The sequence below is a fragment of the Budorcas taxicolor genome, chromosome 12 (genome assembly GCF_023091745.1).
Source record: "Budorcas taxicolor isolate Tak-1 chromosome 12, Takin1.1, whole genome shotgun sequence".
NCBI classification, from domain to species: domain Eukaryota; kingdom Metazoa; phylum Chordata; class Mammalia; order Artiodactyla; family Bovidae; genus Budorcas; species Budorcas taxicolor.
Window position 1 is genome coordinate 24,784,926 of NC_068921.1, and position 16,979 is coordinate 24,801,904.

The 16,979-nt window shown below is 41.6% G+C and overlaps 1 protein-coding gene across 1 annotated transcript in view; it reads left to right on the forward strand.

The window, feature by feature from the left end:
• ALG5 (ALG5 dolichyl-phosphate beta-glucosyltransferase) overlaps positions 1-5,750 on the forward strand; it is a 28,181-nt gene extending 22,431 nt beyond the window's left edge. Inside the window, exons 9-11 of the mRNA XM_052650213.1 lie at positions 2,622-2,707; positions 4,767-4,882; positions 5,709-5,750. Of these exons, the coding sequence (XP_052506173.1) occupies positions 2,622-2,707; positions 4,767-4,882 (202 nt within the window). The 3' untranslated portion in view covers positions 5,709-5,750. The remainder of the gene's footprint in view (positions 1-2,621; positions 2,708-4,766; positions 4,883-5,708) is intronic.
• Positions 5,751-16,979: the final 11,229 nt, after the last annotated feature.

Sequence of the window (16,979 nt, forward strand, 5' to 3'; positions counted from 1 at the left end):
TCGATTTTGCCATCTAACCTTCCTTTTGAATTTTTATCTCTGCTATCAAAACTGCAATTTCCTACAACTCTTGTATTTCAGTATTCATTTTTCTCTGTTTTACGACTATAGTATCTTCCACTATGTCTCTTAATGTCTCATTTAACACTTCGAGATTTTCTTCTTTCCTTGCCTGTTTCTTTTGCTCCAGTTTTTTTTATGTTTATTTCCATCATTAAAGTTTACCTTCAGGTATCTTTAGTATGACCCTGTAAAGCTCATCAGCAGCTGTGTGCATGGTCAAAGAACTCTGACCAACTGGTAGATGTCACTGTGGACTAAACGAGTGGGGCCACTTTGTATGGGTAACTCCCAGCTGTCACTATGTTTGGGGGCTGGTCATTTTCACTAAAGTGAGATCCTTCAATCTCCTGCCTAGGACACATGAGCCTGGCTACCAGCATTTACAGAACCAATTGGAAGAAAGGAGAATCCTATACAGATTTTCAGTGAGTCCTCCAGTTTGCAGCCCACTGCACCTCCACTTAACAGAGGTCCCTCGAGGCCCCTGATGCCTGAACCTTAGGGGCCTCTGTGACCATGAGCTGCTCTGCGTTTCCCCCTCTGCCACTGTTCACTCTGCCTGGTTACTTGTCCAGCTGCTTTCCAACATTCAGATTTCTTTTTTTTTTTTTTTGCTACTCTTATCATCTTTTGTTCTTGTCTTACTATCCTTTCATTGTCATTTTAATTTTAGTGGTCTTTCAGGAGGGAGCAGAAGGGTATGTGTATATCTGCCGTTTAACAGAGTCAGCACACTCTTCATTCTCCCTTCATTCATAAGGGAACAGATATATCAGGAACTAAGTCACAAAAGAAAACACAGCGGCTTTGCCCTCTCCACACTTAAAAAGCTCAAGAAGTCACTTAGTTGGAGAATGACTCTTCTCTTTATTATCCAGCTAGAAGGACTTGGTATTTTAATTATAATATTTGCTTTGGTACCAGATTGGCCTTTTATTTATAATATGGTAATGTGTCTTGTTTAATAAACACCTCACATCTGAAATGTTTAAGGGGTGAAGGCTATAATAAAAATAATAGTTCAGAAGATGAATAGCCCTTTCAGTTTTTTTAATATAAATTCAGTTATTCAGCTGCTTTTTTACCCCACTCCTTTTCATTCATCATTCTTGTGTTGTGCCTTTGATGAGTCAGTGATTCTGTACTGATATGCTTGGAGAGATTATTAAATATCATTAGAACTAACCCAGAAGCCCATTAGGTAATTTTTGGGTTTTGTGTTGAGTGAAGGATTAAGCACAAGGCTTAATATTCAAATTGTTCCCTTCTGTCATGAATATCACAATTCTTTCTAACAGAAGTTTTACACAGTCCTTTTAGAAACACAAAGAACACTTTTGTAGATGGTTTTATCATCTTAAGTAAATATTTTATTAGGATAAGAAAAGGCATTACATGTTTAAAAAAAAAAGTCTTCATATTGAATTATCCAAACACTTGGGATTTAAACTAGCTGCATAATGGACATTGGTAGTATTGTACCCAAGACAACAAAACTCCAAATTCAGATTGCTTGGGATCAGGGAAATCAAATGGAAGTGGATTAGAGGTGTTTGCTATTTGTGCTAATATTTTTAAACCAAGCTTGGAAAGTTTGAAGTATGTTCTGTGCAGTCAAGAAAGTGGAGTGAGAAGGGGGTGTTAATGTCTCAAGAATGAAAGCAAAACAGTGAAAGACTTCAGTGCCTTTAGAGACAGGCAGAAGCATGGAGAAGTGCAGCGCAGGGTGTGGTACTAACGCTGGTGAAAGGAAGCAGCTGGTGGAGAATAATGTAAGAATCCAGCATATCAGGGTTCAGAAATGTTAAGGGAAGCAGATTTGACCTAAATCAAAGGACTGACTGCAGAAGATCTTTAAGAAAGAACCTTTCACAGGTAGAAGGCAGGCTGAGCTGGGAATTGAAACTGGAGATGATTTGTCTGTACGCATGTAGTTATACATACCCCCCTGGCCTTTCACACCAGCCGAAACTGGCTTTTCACTTTCGTCAGCCGCCTCTACTGTGCAGCCCAGGACAGCGCTGGGAAGGGGAAGGCGGAAGGTAGGCCACCGGGACCCTGTACTTCGAAACGAAACCTTGGTTTTTGGATGGTAGAAGAACATAATCAAGCAGCTCTAAAGTGATTGAGGACATTCTGTCCTAGTGCTTCTCAATGGGTGTTTTATCAGCTCTCTTTATCAGGTTAAAATGCTATCAGTTCTGTATCTTGAGCTAGCTAAAGCTGGATGTGAAAACCATCAGTCTTAAAAATTTCTCTTGGATTAAATTTTCTCTGGGACACCAAGAGAACATTTTTACCTCTGCACGTGTCTGCATTGTGAGAGACGCCATATTTCTCATTTAAATGTTACACAGTGACACACAACATTTTTATTTGCCTTGAAACTCCTCCACTCCTTGACTTTTATTTGACCTTACATTTATCTGACCTTCACTTTTACAGTATAAGCTTTTATAATCTGCTGTGTAAGCTTCTTTAAAACATGCCAATGTAGAGATTTAGTTACACTTTGTTTGTCTTTTTAAAAATAAATAGCCATATATTTTTAATTTCAGGGCGTTTGATGTAGAACTGCTTTACATTGCACAGTTCTTTAAAATCCCAATAGCAGAAATTGCTGTCAACTGGACTGAAATTGAAGGTGAGCATATTGTTTCTGTTACAGCTGATCTTAAGTCGGGGGAAGACCTCAGACCATACAGTTGCCCAGTGACGTCAGCTGGCTTTCCTGTCACCCCTCGCCCCCCTTCAGGGCCCACTCAGCTGTCCTGACTCAGAGAGGCAGTTTCATAGACAGTATTGCCTACTGATCCCCGCTACCTGCCTCCAGCTGGCTTATTGCCTTCTGGATTTTTTTAGTCTCTTCTTAGGGTCTTCATGAGACCTACTAGCTTGCCTGAGAAATTCAGTAAAGACTTGTACAGTAGACAGGATCGTGATGACTTCGGGCTACAAGCAAGGTGAATAATCTTGAAGTAAACTTTACTTTTTATAATACCTTTTTTTTTAGTATTGTATTATCATTGCTCAGTGAGTTTAGAATACCTACAAACCACTTTGCAAAGCTAAATGAAGAATTATAGCTGCTTTTACTCCAAATATCCATAATCCATTCACAGCTGGTTTTTAGCTAGTGTCTGTATATACATCCAAAAATGTGAAGATCTCTAAGGTTTAAAATAATGTGAAATCTATCATAATTCCTGATAATTTCTATTCCGAAGTGCTTAAACAGATCTCACTGTTTAGAATTCAAAATATATTCTAGTGTTCTCCTTTGCTTACCTTAGAATGATCCCAAATTAATTCACTGTGTGGGAGGAACATTACTGGAGACTTTTAGTTACCTCTCCTCCAGGTGAGCATGGCCTCCTCTTGAAAAGTCAGTGTGATGTTAAGCAACCTGAGATATTTAGGGACAGAAAAAGCTTAAGAACCAGTCTAGAAACCATACAAACTGTGCACGCCTCTGGGAGTCTTGCTGAATCAAACTGAGTTTACAGCGGTTTGACTCATCGCCATGCTAGCAGCGCAGACCACCTGGGAAGGGAAGCAGGTGAGGGAATGCTCTGACCCGTTGTGCTCAGCTCCATCGAAGTTTCTGTGTTGCTCTGTGCCCAGCATAGACTCTATGGGAAGCTGAAGTGGGGGAAAGTGCAACTACATTTCAGTTTAGATCATTTGCTCACTTTGCATTTCTCAGGTAGCTGAGTATTAAATCACATTAACCATTTCACTCAGTGAGCAGGTTTTGTGTTCATCATCCCCAGACCCTCTGCTCAAGACTCCCTGCTTGAGCAGGGGCCATCTGAAATTCTCAGTTTAGATCCTCCCAAGTTTTATTTCACATCAAGGTGTTTTGTTTTTATTGTTTTTAGAGAAACCATTCACTTTGGTTTTAAACATGTTTAACTGTCTTGTCCACGATTTAAATAAAATTACAGTGGATGCGTTAACTTGATTGTGGTAATCATTTCACAGTGTATCCGGGTATCAGATCATCACACTGTGCACCTTAAATACATTTCAGTTTTATTTGTCAATTATACTTCAGTAAGGTTGGGGCCAGGGAGAGGAAGAAAAAGAGAAAGCCAGAGCATTTGGCCTTAAATCTGGAAACTGTCAGTGACTGTCCTATGGTCCTGACCAGGTCACTTTACCACCCAGCACCCCAGTTAACTGAAACTGGAGGGGAGGGAGGCCCTACTGCTGACTTACTTAAAAAAAACAATTCCAAGGGGTAAAACAAAGGCATCTAAGCTTTAAAACATGCCCAAGGAGGCAAATCTCATGGAGTCAACTGGGCTTGACATATTGCCATTTGACAACCACTGGATAAGAAGGCGGCCTAGCTAAGATGTATTTCTTTTATCTGATTTAGAATCTTTAGTAGAAATAGAGTAAAATTTGGATTTCTGTCTTGGCTTTCTTATCCCAGATTATTAATCTATACTTGTATTATGTACAGAGGTGTGCCCAGTTTTCTGTAGTGCATGAAACTGAAAAGCAGTGCATACAACATGAAGACTTACCCCAAAAAATCATTTTTACATGTACAAATTGTGGTTTACATACAGATAATACAAATTATGGTGACTAGAAGCTCACAAAGATGGTGTAGATTGACTTCTAAAATACAGTTTTAACTGTTATATTTTCCTCTGAAAATATTTTTATTTTTAATTATTTTTAAATTACAGGTTCTAAATTAGTTCCCTTTTGGAGCTGGCTACAGATGGGAAAGGATCTACTTTTTATACGACTTCGGTATTTGACTGGTGCCTGGAGGCTTGAACAAACCAGAAAAGTGAATTAGGTTATCTGCCATCTTTGATTGTGTTCTTATGTATCAGTGTCACATTATTTCATTTGAAATTAAAATTTTAAAGGTGGAATAAACCTGTGTATTGTCTGCCTTTTAATAATTTTGAAGAATTTACTGTCAGAAGTAAAAATCTTTATACCTCTTTTTGACAAAAATTTTTAAGGTATTTATAGCAAAAGTCAGATTTCCTTTTGCTTTAGCAATTTTATTTATTAGTAGGTCAATTATCATGATTCTGAGAAGTATAAACAGAAGACATAAGCACTGTTATTCTAAAATGCCTATACAATTCTCATGAATTTAAATATAAACAGTAATCATGTAACAGTGTTCAGGGATTTAAAAATAAATATTTAAATGTATATAAATTTATATTAAACTCATAGTTCATCCTATTAAAAAGTATAGGAAATTTATTTTAAAGAAAGGATATAGGCTTGTTCACAAAGGTATCCACATTCTTATACATTAGTCTTATTTATCTCCTTCCTAATTTCTCTTAAATATATCATACTTTCTTACCTCCTGTCAGCCTTTCCCTCTTGAGTTTTTGTAATAAAAATTAGAAATTCTCTATTAAAAAGAAAGTGTTATGATATTAGTAAATATTTACTTAACATCAGAAGCCTAATGTGTTTTTGAGAAGCTAACGACTAAAAAACAGCCATTATAATGATCCCCTGAAACTCAGAATTTGATTGTTTCTGATGTTTTAGAGAAAGTAATGATAGTACCTACCATTTATTGAGTGTTGACTCTCTGCCGACCACTGTTGTAAGCACTTAGTACATAATCACTCACCTAACTTTTACAACAGGAGACGAAACTGAGGCACAGAGCAGTCACCTGCCCAGCTCACAGGGCTAGGAGACAGAGGAGCATGATTCCAGCCCACAAAGCCCGGATCCGGGGCCTACGCTCTTTCATGACCGTGCTACTTCAGTTTCTGAAGGTATGATATCTGGGGACGTGTAGAAAGCTTCAGAAGCACATTAAATACAACATTATAAGTTATGTGGAAAAGTAAATAAGCTAAAAATGACTCCAGTAGTTTCAACAACAGTGATACTGTCACATCTGCATTAGACTATAAGCTCTCTTAAAACAGAAACCATTTCTTATTCAAATTCGTATTCTCATGGACTTCCCAGCCGGTCCAGGGGTTAAGAATCCATACTTTCATTGCAGTGGCCTGGTCGAGGAACTTAGATCCCGCATGTCACTCAGCATAGCCAAAAAATAGATAAAATAAATTTTTTAAAAAAACCAGTATTCCCAGTACAGTGCTTAGCATAAACACTTAATTATTGCTCAAATGAATAAACAAATTATTCACTACCAGGTTTCGAGAACCTTTAAGTCACTTAAACAGAACAAGAACAGAACAAGTCACTTGAATGAGTCACTTGAACAAGAACAGAACAAGTCACTTGAACAGAACAAGGCTTATGCAAGTAGAAATGAGAGAAAACAAACAGAATGACCTTGAGCATTTATAAGAATTTAAAGTTACAAGCCTTGAGCCAAAAATAAGATCCTTAATGAAACTATAATAAAACAATAAAATAATTTATTGCTGTTTGCAAGCTAGTGATAAAAATGTGTTTGAAGCATAGTGGAAATTTCAGGAAAAGTGTCAGTACTTTTTTATGCAGCTCACCCTTGAGCACTGTTGCAGGCTTCTGATATGCTTGATATGAAGCACAGGTTCACCTAAGCTAACAGTGTGGTACAGACTCGGAGGCACTCTGTAAGAGAAAACATATATCATATATAGGTATGGTTACCCACATTTCAGAAATGAAGCAGGCTTAGACCAGTGATTGGCCTGTGATCACACATAGCTAGTGTCCTGCTTCTACTAAAATAAAACAGGAGCCTGGTAGGCTACAGTCTATGGGGTTGCAAAGAGTCGGACACGACTGAGCGACTTCAGTCAGTCAGTCAGTCAGTCAGTCAGTCCGGAAACATATATGGGTGTGATTAAAACTGAAGTAGAGTCTCATTATAATCAAACAACATTATCATTTACTTTCAACCTTCTGATTTGTTCTTACAGAATATGTATGTGTACATGGAGTTTGACTCAAGATTCTGTCTGAATGATAACATGTTTCTTGCCATCTATAATGCTGTATCTGTGTCATGTGTATTTCCACTATTCATAGTTGATTCCTCAGTTCTGTTTTCCATTTTTTTTCATTCAGTTACAATAGCCTTGCCTTTTATTTTATTTGTGTGTCTCCACAGCATCCTAAATTGTGATTGTTCAGTAAAGGTTTCCCAAATGGTTAGATAATGCCACCATTACAATTCATTTGCTGAAGAAAAGAATTACATGAATGAAGTTATCCATTTTATCAACAGCTAAATCCCCTGAAGTAGTCTAATGGGTTACTTTGTTTTTGTGCAAACTCAAAAGCACCAAATCTACAAACTAATGATTTTAACATGTCCATCCTATATAGGACTCATTTACAATTCTCTGATTTTGAATTAAAACTCATTAGTATTTTGATGATTTCAAAAAGCAATACCTTACAGATTTGATCCTTTAGACAATAACTGCTGTTCTACAACCAAACACTACAGAAAAGAATGGTAGCCTCACACCTGCTGACGACAGCAAAGGCTGAGTGAGGAGCCTAGATGCACACCCTCATAAGGCTGGAATCAGGCACCTGGACACCCTGACCTGGGTAATGTCACAGAAGGCCCAGCAGCGAGCAGGACTTTCGCCCCCAACAGCCAACCCTGGGTCTTCACCGGGGGTGCCTGGACTTGCGCTCCCTCCCTCCTGGGATGGGGTCAGAGGAGGCGCTTCCTCCCGTGGCCGAGCAGCAATAAAGCCACCCCACCTCGGTGACAATGAAGACCACGTAGTGAGCCAGAACTCCTACCCCTACCCAAGTGTAATAAACCGTCCCCCTTCCTTTGAGTGTCAGTGGGGGCCAAGTGGGGAGCCCATATGTACACCTCCCCCAGCAGTATAACAAGATGGTGCTTCTCCTTCTCAACCAGAGTAGCGTCAGCTAAAACAAACGGTCTGAATTAGATCTGGAGTCTCACAACTTCATAAAAAATGTCCATGTTTCAAAAGAAAATCACTCGTCAAAGCAGGAACCAGAAAAACCTCAACTTGAATGAAAAAAGACGAGATGCTGACACAGAGATGTTAGGATTCTCTGAGGATTCTACAGCAGCCATGATAAAAATGCTTCCACGTAATTACAAACATGCTTGAAATTAATGAAACAATTAGAAAGCTTCAGCAGAGAAACAAACTCAGCAAAGAAAAAGAAGAGATTGAGAAGAACCAAACAGAAATTTTAGAACTGAATAAAAAGCTTGGTGGATAAGCTCAACAGTAGAATGGGAGTGGCAAAGAAAAGAATCAGTAAACTCAAGATAGCACAATAGAAATTATTCAGTCTGATCAAGAGAGAGAAAATAATAATAAAAAACAGCTCAGTGAAACTAATAAGATCTAACATTAGTATTATCAAAAACAAAATACTAACTGAAAACTCCTCAAACTTGGCAAAAGGCATAGAATCATAGAATCAGATTCCTTACAGGATAAACCCAAAGAAATATATACCAAGACACATCATAATTAAACTTTGTAAAACTAAAGACAGAACAAATCTCGAAAGCCACCAAAAAAAAAAAAGAAGAAGACAGCATCCCTATAATAGGGAAACAACCAGAATGACTGGATTTACCATCAGAAACTATGCTGGTCAGAAGGATGTGGCACGCTATTTTTAAAGTACTAAAAATAAGAAACTGTCAATGCAGAATCTCATACTCAGAAAAAAAAAAAATAACCTTCAAGACAATCTCAGATGCTTAAGAGAATTGGACACCCACAGACCTACCCTAAAACAATGGCTAAACAGAAAGAAAATAGCAAAGGAAGGAAACTTGGAACCCTAGGAAGGAAGAAAATACATGGTAAGAAGAATACTGATGAATACAAAAGACTTTCCTTCTCTTCAAGAGTTTTATATTACGTTTGATGGTGGAAGCAAACACTATAAAAGTCTGATGTGGTTCTAAATATATATAGCAGAATTTATAAGACAGTTTAGTATAGATGAGGGGCAAAAACAGAGGTTACAGGCGTTGCAATCCCCTAGGCAATCTTCTGACATCACAGCTGGGGAGCTATGACCCACTGCTGGAGAATCAGTAAGCTAAGTGTGCAATTACAGCCCAATCTGTCTTTTTTAAGATAAAAAGTATTAGCAGAAGGTGACAGGTTCTCATACTGAAGAAGGTAGGGTAAGCATTTGACCCATTAATATTTTCCACTGTGATTACTATTCTCTTTCCATTAAAGAGAGGAGAGAATCAAGATTATATAAAGAAATGACTCGAGATGATTGTAAAATTTAAAATCCTGTTTAGTCAAGTCCCATAGAGTTTTTTAAATTTCTCAAATACCTGTGCGTTCACCATTGCAGATGATTAAATCAGTGCACAACAGCTGAGTTTTAGCTGCAATTACATCACATTCACTTTTTTAAAATGACCATTTCAGAAAACATACTTCCAAAAAACTGAACCTTATTTACATTTCTTACAGGAAATATATGTCAGAAATTGAAATTTCATTCAAAAAGTGGTTTCTTGCACATCGTTCTTCCCTCTGGATAGACAACAGATTTGGATGGATACTGTTTAGGTTAATCACGAGACATTTTTCCAGTGATGAAAGCTGTGTGCATCACAATTTTCTCATCTATGAAGTGATAAGACAGAGACAGTACATGAGCTGCCTCCCTATAGGGTTACTTCTGAATTAAATGAAATAATGCAAGCCTAAGCTTTAAAAAGAAAAGTTTTATGGAAATGTAAGATAATACATATGCACACATCAGAAAGAATATTTTTGTACTTGGAAAATGCAGAATGGCTCAGTGGTGAAGAATCCGCCTACCAATGCAGGAGATGCAGGTTCTATCCCTGGGTGGAGAAGATCCCCTCAAAAGAAATGGCAACCCACTCCAGTATTCTTGCCTGAAAAAACCTATGGACAGAGGAGCCTGGTGCACTACAGTTCATGGGGTCGCAAAGATTCAGACACGACTTAGTGACTAAACAATAACAGATGCAGAATAATATCTCATATTTTATTGTTTATGACCTTTGTTCTAAGGTAATATGACTTTTTTTTTCCCTCCACCCAAACTTCTCTCTTAAAGAGGAAAGCCAGAAGTAATGAATCTGTTTTCTTCTATGCTTAACTATTTTCAATAGAGGTCTTAAAAGTAGACTAAGGCTCACCAAACAATATGCAGTATGATAGAAGCACAGACACGATTAAGATCCTTTATTAATCTTAAATTCTATATGAACATGAAACATATTTGTACAGAAAATGCTTTCAGAGATGTTCTTTTATTCTCACTTAAAGAGTTTTGAATATCTCTTCTATCTCTCCTAGGATTCATTCCGTCAGAAGTCATCTATAAATTAAAAATAAAGAGCAGTGTGTGGGTCAAACAGTATAAACTTTATCAAGCTCTTATAAAAAAGAAAATGTCACAGAGCATGGCAAAAAGTCAACCTGTTAATAAACACCAAAGAGAATCTTGCATCTTCCAACCAGGCAACTTGCTGGTCTAGTGGGCTCAGCCTGTCCTTTAAAATAGAAAGAGAGAGGCTTTTCCTCATCAATTTGAGTTAAAGGCAAAAACTTGACTTGAAGGGTTTGGTTAAAGGGATGGTATTAGGAGGTGGGGCCTTTGGGGATGATTAGGTTTAGATAAGGTCACGAGGGAACCTCAGGTCACATGGAAAGCCCCCATGACAGTGTCCTTACAAAAGAGAAAGAGAGGAGAGCTTGCTCTCTTGGGCGCTTGAGGCTATAACGCAAAGACAACCATGTGCAAACAAGGAAAAAGGGTTCTCACCACCGAATCTGCCGACACCTTGATCTTGGACTTCTAGGCCTGTGCTGTGAGAAATTTCAGTTGGTTAAGACACCCGTGCTTAGTAGCAAAACTCAACCATAATTCTGTGATGCCTTAGGATATTGCCTTCTATTTCAGAACATAGTCACAAAGTTCCCAAATCAAAACTAAATTTATCTTCATCTTAAACTCCTGCTATTCAGAAAGAATGGGACCCCGTAGAGTTCTGGAGGGATCAGATGCCACAAAATCAAGCCCCACCTCCCACAACCCACAAAAATGATACTGAAATAAATAGATGATATTTAAATGAAAGTCATTGTAACTGGTTTGGAGTGTATGCAAAATATACCATTAAATAATTAACTTCTACATAAGAATAAGCCTTATCCTCACTGTAAAGGTAAGTTTTGTGAACTGTATGACTCTCTCTCCAAGTCCTTCAACGTGCCCTCTGCTTCCCCAAAATGACCATGAATCACCCCTAACTTCACCCCTCAACACACACAAACACGCAATTATTATTAGATTTTCACAAAGAAGACCAGAGGCAGGCATTGGTACAACAGATGTACAAAGCAGGATCTTTGCATCTATGGTTTACTGCAGACTTTGTTACAACCTTGCACTGTGCTGGGCATAAGACAAGTGAAAAGAATGAACCTCATGGGTGAGGGGGCTGCCCTTCCTACCACCGGTTTATGGGCTGCAGAAGCTCACATTCTGCCAAGTTCTTGTAATTCAGAAAAGGGAGGGGGGCTTCATTTTGCCATGGTTTTCAGGTTTCGAACCAAAATCTTACTGGCATTTCTACCAAATCACAACCCATGACTGAATAACCCACGAATCCTGTAGTGTAGTTTTTTGGTGGAAGTTGTAACGTGTGTGCGTGCTCACCCAGTCACATCCGACTCCTTCTGATCCCATGGACTGTAGCCCATCCAGCTCCTGTCTGTGGAATTTTCCAGGCAAGAATACTGGAGTGGGCTGCCATGCTCTCCTCCAGGGGATCTTCCCAAACCAGGGATCGAATCTGCGCCTCCTGTGTCACCTGCTCTAACCAGCAAGACGATTGCAGCCAATCAAAAAATCAAGAGGGGAAAAATAGGGTTTAGATTTCCTGTTGCAAGAATATTCAGCTTCTGAAAAATGGGATGTCAACTCTGACCCTTCCTTGCCAGAGTCAGATTTTCTCCTTGGAAATCAGATCTGATTGTTCAGGGGGTCTAAAGGATTATTAACCTGCTCTCTTAGGCATGATAGGCATGGAATAAGTGATAGGCTAACTTCTGGATGCCAAAATTTCTTGGCATGTAAAAGAGAATATACAGAAAACACAGACTACACACACTCAAAGAATCTGCAGAAGCAAGGCCTGCCAAGAGCACAGAGAACTCGGAGAACCTATAAAGACTGCTGGAAGCCGGAGCCAGCACTGCAGAGGTTATCATTTCTTGCTCTGCGTTGAGTCCTCTGCATTGTCTAATGCACCTAAGGGAAGGAAACAGTGGCTGGGTCATTTCTTAACAACATTAAAAAAAAAAAAACAAGCTACAGGGTATCAATTCTGAGGATCTAATTATTTTACCTGCAATAAAATGCCCAGGAAGTGCGAATGGTAGCAGTCCAAAGGTTTCCTGGACTTTCACACCCAGAGCAATCTCAAACTTAACACCTAGCCTGGAGCACAGGTGTATAAAGATGATTCAAGTGTTAACGCAAATGCTGTTTTACACAGGGTCGTTGCTCAGTGGACAACAGTGTGATAATGCAAGCGTGGCATCTGCCACAGGAAGAAAGGGCAGTGCTCTGAGGACAAGAAAAGGCAGTTCAATCCACGGCCTTGCGCTTCACAGGTTATCAGGACCTTCTGGAGGACTGATTTTCCTACATACAGGAGCAAACTGAATGCTGTCCCTTGTGGCTTTATTCTCTTTTCTTTTCTAGTATTCTTTCATCCCTGCAGTAAATGCCTTTTCTATGAAGAACCGCTGGCTGATGGGGGTCAAAGGCCATCAGTAAGCTGGTGGCATTTCTTACACATGTTCTGAGCGGGTTCGAGGGGCCGACAGCGACCTCCAAAGACAGGCTATCCGGGAGGGATAGCCGGGCCGTGAGCAAGGAAGGTTGTCCATTAACCCATTAACGTTGCTCAGTGCCCATAAGGTTGTACCTTTATTAGATTAGATAACAGTATATATTATAGGCTAGGCTGTTAAGCAAATAAATACGGGTAAGGAAACGACAACCCACAAAATTACATGCCTAGTTTTAACCACCACTCACCACTCTGAGTGAGTCGATTTTCATCCGCTTATGCAGGGGCAAACCAGTTACTCTGGCGCTGTCGGTTGGGGGTAATGACCCCCTTTACTCTTGCAAAGCAAGTAAGAGACAAACAGCAAGGAACAGCCACCCTCGGGACTCAGAAACACGTCGGGAAGAGCCACTTGTTGGGGGTGGCGGTTTCCAAACCGATTTGTCGGTCCCACACCTCGAGTTCTGGAAACGGTCCTCCGGCCTCGGGCTCTAGGTGGAGAGGCAGGACGTTCGGGGAGAGAGACGCGAGGTGCCCCCGCCGCCCAGCCGAGGGGGCCGAGCCGCGGACGAGGGGAGTCGGGTCTCACGGGAGGACGCGGACGCCGCCCGGGGGCCCGGGAGACCCCGCGCCGGGGCGTCCCCGAGGCGCCCCCGCCGCGGGCTTCCGCGCACGTGGCCGCGGGGCCGGCCGCGCTCCCCCCTCCTGGCGGGCTCCCCGAGCGGCTCCGGGCGCGCGGCGGCGGCGGGCGGGGGCGGACCCGCGAGCAGGACTCCTGGCGGCTTTCCAGGTCGGCGCACTAATACGGGCGATGAGGCTTCGCGGCTCCAGTCTGACTGACGCCGGCTGGGGCCGCCGCCGCCGCCGCCGCCGCCGCAGCCGCTGTCTCGGTCCCCGCCGCCGCCGCCGCCGCCGGGCCCTGCAGGCGCTGGGCGCGCGCAGTCAGGCAGTGAGTGCAGCCGCTCCGAGCGGGCGGCCGGGGGACCCACCTCGGGGCGGGGGGCGGCCAGACCTCCGTGGGTGGGTGGATTAGGGGGGGGCGATGAGTAGCAGCGCGGGGACAGGTAAGAGATGCCCTCCCCGGCGCGCGCCGGGCGTGTGCGTGTCTGGACGCGTGTGCAGCGAAGTTTTTCTTCCACAGGGAAGGGTCTGGCGTGTGGCGGGGGCTCTTTGTGCTCCCCGTCCCTGTACCTCCTTGGTGGGGCCTGTCTGAGGTGGAGCGGGAGGGGACGGCTCCGGGGAGACGGCCGCGCGGGCCGCCGGCAGCCTGGGACCTGTCAGCGAAGGCTCGGCCCGCCGGCGTGCGGGGCTGTGGCCCGGGGAGGGGGCAGGGGTGCGCGCTAGCCGTCCGTCCCCCACACCCCTTCCCGCCCCCGGCCCGGGGCTGGGTCCGCACCGAGGACAGGCTCCGTGGAGACCCAGACTCGCAGCTAAGTAACCGTTTGCTGTGGCCGGAGGGCTTGGGGAGGACACTGGAGAAATCGGGGTGCATGCAGGGCAGCGAATGTGACTCAGCTGGCCTTCCCTGGCCCCCTGCCTCATACCGTTTTTACTCTGCTTACCTTTGAGGCAGGCGAAATGAGCAGGAAAAAAAAAAGTTAGGAATGTTGTTCAAGTGTCTCTAGGCTAACGCTTGGATTGTGTTGGGAGCCGGGGTGTTTGTCTTTTTCCTTCGCCTGCCATTCGGTGCCAAGTCTCCGCAGAGGGGAGGGGGGCGAGGTGGGGAACAGATACAGGAGACGAAGTGACGCCAGCATTGTGCTGGGAAAGGGGGGGGGGAGGTGCGTTTTTATGGATGGCTAATCGCTGACAAGTCTTCCCGTTACTATTCCTTCCTCCTCCCACCCTTGACGCTGGAAATTTGAAATGATGGTTTAGAAATACTCTGTTGACTTGTTTCTGGGCGGGAACTGGGTACTCGTGAGAAATAACCTACAAATGAGGTAAAATCGAGTTTGGGAATGAAATTGCACGTAAATTCTTTACCCAGTCACAGTCGGATACACACCCACAGGTCACTGTGGATGGCTTTGAACGGATCCAGTTTACGAGTACCATTTTCCGTGGCTTGCCAGATTTCTCGGATGATCTTTTGGAAGCGTTGCTGAACAGGAATGATAGAGGATAGCTGTAAAGTCATAAGGCACTTAATAATGCTAGCTCCTTGGCCATAACTGAGCCAGGCATTTGAGGCACCCTTCTGGGTGACTGATAAATTAATCCTACAGCGTATCTTCTGCCTTGGGATTCCTGTCGCTGTGAGGGAATGCCATTGGATGTTTACATTGTAGAAATAGTGATCTATATTTAAAAAGGAAGTAAAAGTAAAACCCAAACACATTCCCCTAACTCCAGATAGACAGTTCAATTAGTAAGTGCCCTTATGTTTGTAGGAAACCATGAGCAAGGTTTTGGACTGCTTTCAAGTTGTGGTTATCCAAGAAGGACGCTGCAGATAAGAAAATGATGTAATCATTTATAAATAAGGAGCGTTTAAAATATATTATGATAGAAGTTGCAAATAACATATCAGAATAGTAACTTTTAGTGGCAATGATTGCCTTCATTGATGGCAAGACAACTGTCTTTAGCGGACAGCCTTCAGCCTGTTAATCTGTTCTGACACAACCAACTCCCATTTTTATGCTTGACTGGCCATCTTTGTCAGAGCTGTTTTTTTGCTTGGGCTCTGTGGTTTCAAGCTATGTTTTAAGAGAATGCCAACATACCCTTGATCTGAGCAAACTCATTTTTATCAGTACAGTGTTTGCTAAAAATCAAAGATACAAACAAATTTTAGGCTAAACTTCTAAATATTTTGCAATTCTCACATCTTTGTTATTTATTAAAGTCAGCATGAGCTATTTGACTTTGCTTCTTTTAAAATTTTCTTCTTTTTTAATATATTTCCACTTAATGAGTAATCAGAAAATATTCACAAATGTCAGCTACTACTCTCTGATTGCCCAAGACCATGGGATGAGACAGAAAGGTTTTTGTTGTTAATGAAACATTGCTAAGGATTCTAGAAGTAATAAACAACTGGTAAATCTGTTTATCCTTTCTAATCATGTGGTCAGTTGGAGGGAAAAAATCTGTCCAGAAACTATTTCATAAAGATTAAAATAGTCAATTTCAGTTTTACAAACAGTTTCATTCTTTTCAATGAGAGCACAATATCCTTTGCCGTATTTGAAGAGTTGGTGATCACCATAGCACTTAGGCAACTAACTAGTTTATATCTGACATCCCCTCTGCAATAAATAAAACAGCAATTTCATCATGTTTGGCTTAAGTATGTTGGAAATAATATTTATACACAAAATGTACTCCGATACAAGGAAAGCTAAAAGTTACGAAAATGAAGAAGTGGTTTTTCTTAAATTTGGAAAACATACTACCTTGAATTTTAAAGCTCTAACGAGGCATAGTGCAGATTTTCTGCCCATCACGTCTAACATTTAGTGAGAAATTCAGAAGCGGGGAATAGTCTGGAATGAAACTATAAATGTTTAACAGTACATCGAAAGCATGAGTCTCTTCAAATAGTTGTAATTCTAGGCGGTTGGATTTATATTTCCTTGGTTACTGTTGCCAGTGAGTTGAAAAGTTATTCTAAAAGGGGGAAAAAAGCAAACAGTAAATTTGTGAGTGAATTTAATAGTATGAGCACGTTAGAACATTGACCTGGTGAACTGTTCATGACAAGAGTAGGGGCATAACAACAAGGAAAAAATAAATATCTTTTGGATATAAACTAACCTTTAAAAATAAATATTCCTATAAAATTATGTCTCTCAAGAAACATGGGCTAACTAGAGTTAAGATTTCAAGATGTTTGTTAGCATTAGAAACCATCAGACCCATAGAAGCTGAGTGTTCTTGCCAATGGCCCACAGCCTGACACTTGCCACCCCAAACCATCTGAACAGCACCCACTACTCCCTCTGTTGGCCTTGAGCTGACCCCAGACCAATTTCCAGGCTTATCTTCTTACTCCTTCCATATTTTATGCTGCAGTTAAACTAAAAAATTGTGATTTCCCCTGCTCATTGCCCTGGATTGCCTCTCCTCTGCACGTGTCCTCACGCCAAGGCCTAGAATGCCCCTGCCTCCCCACTTCTCACCA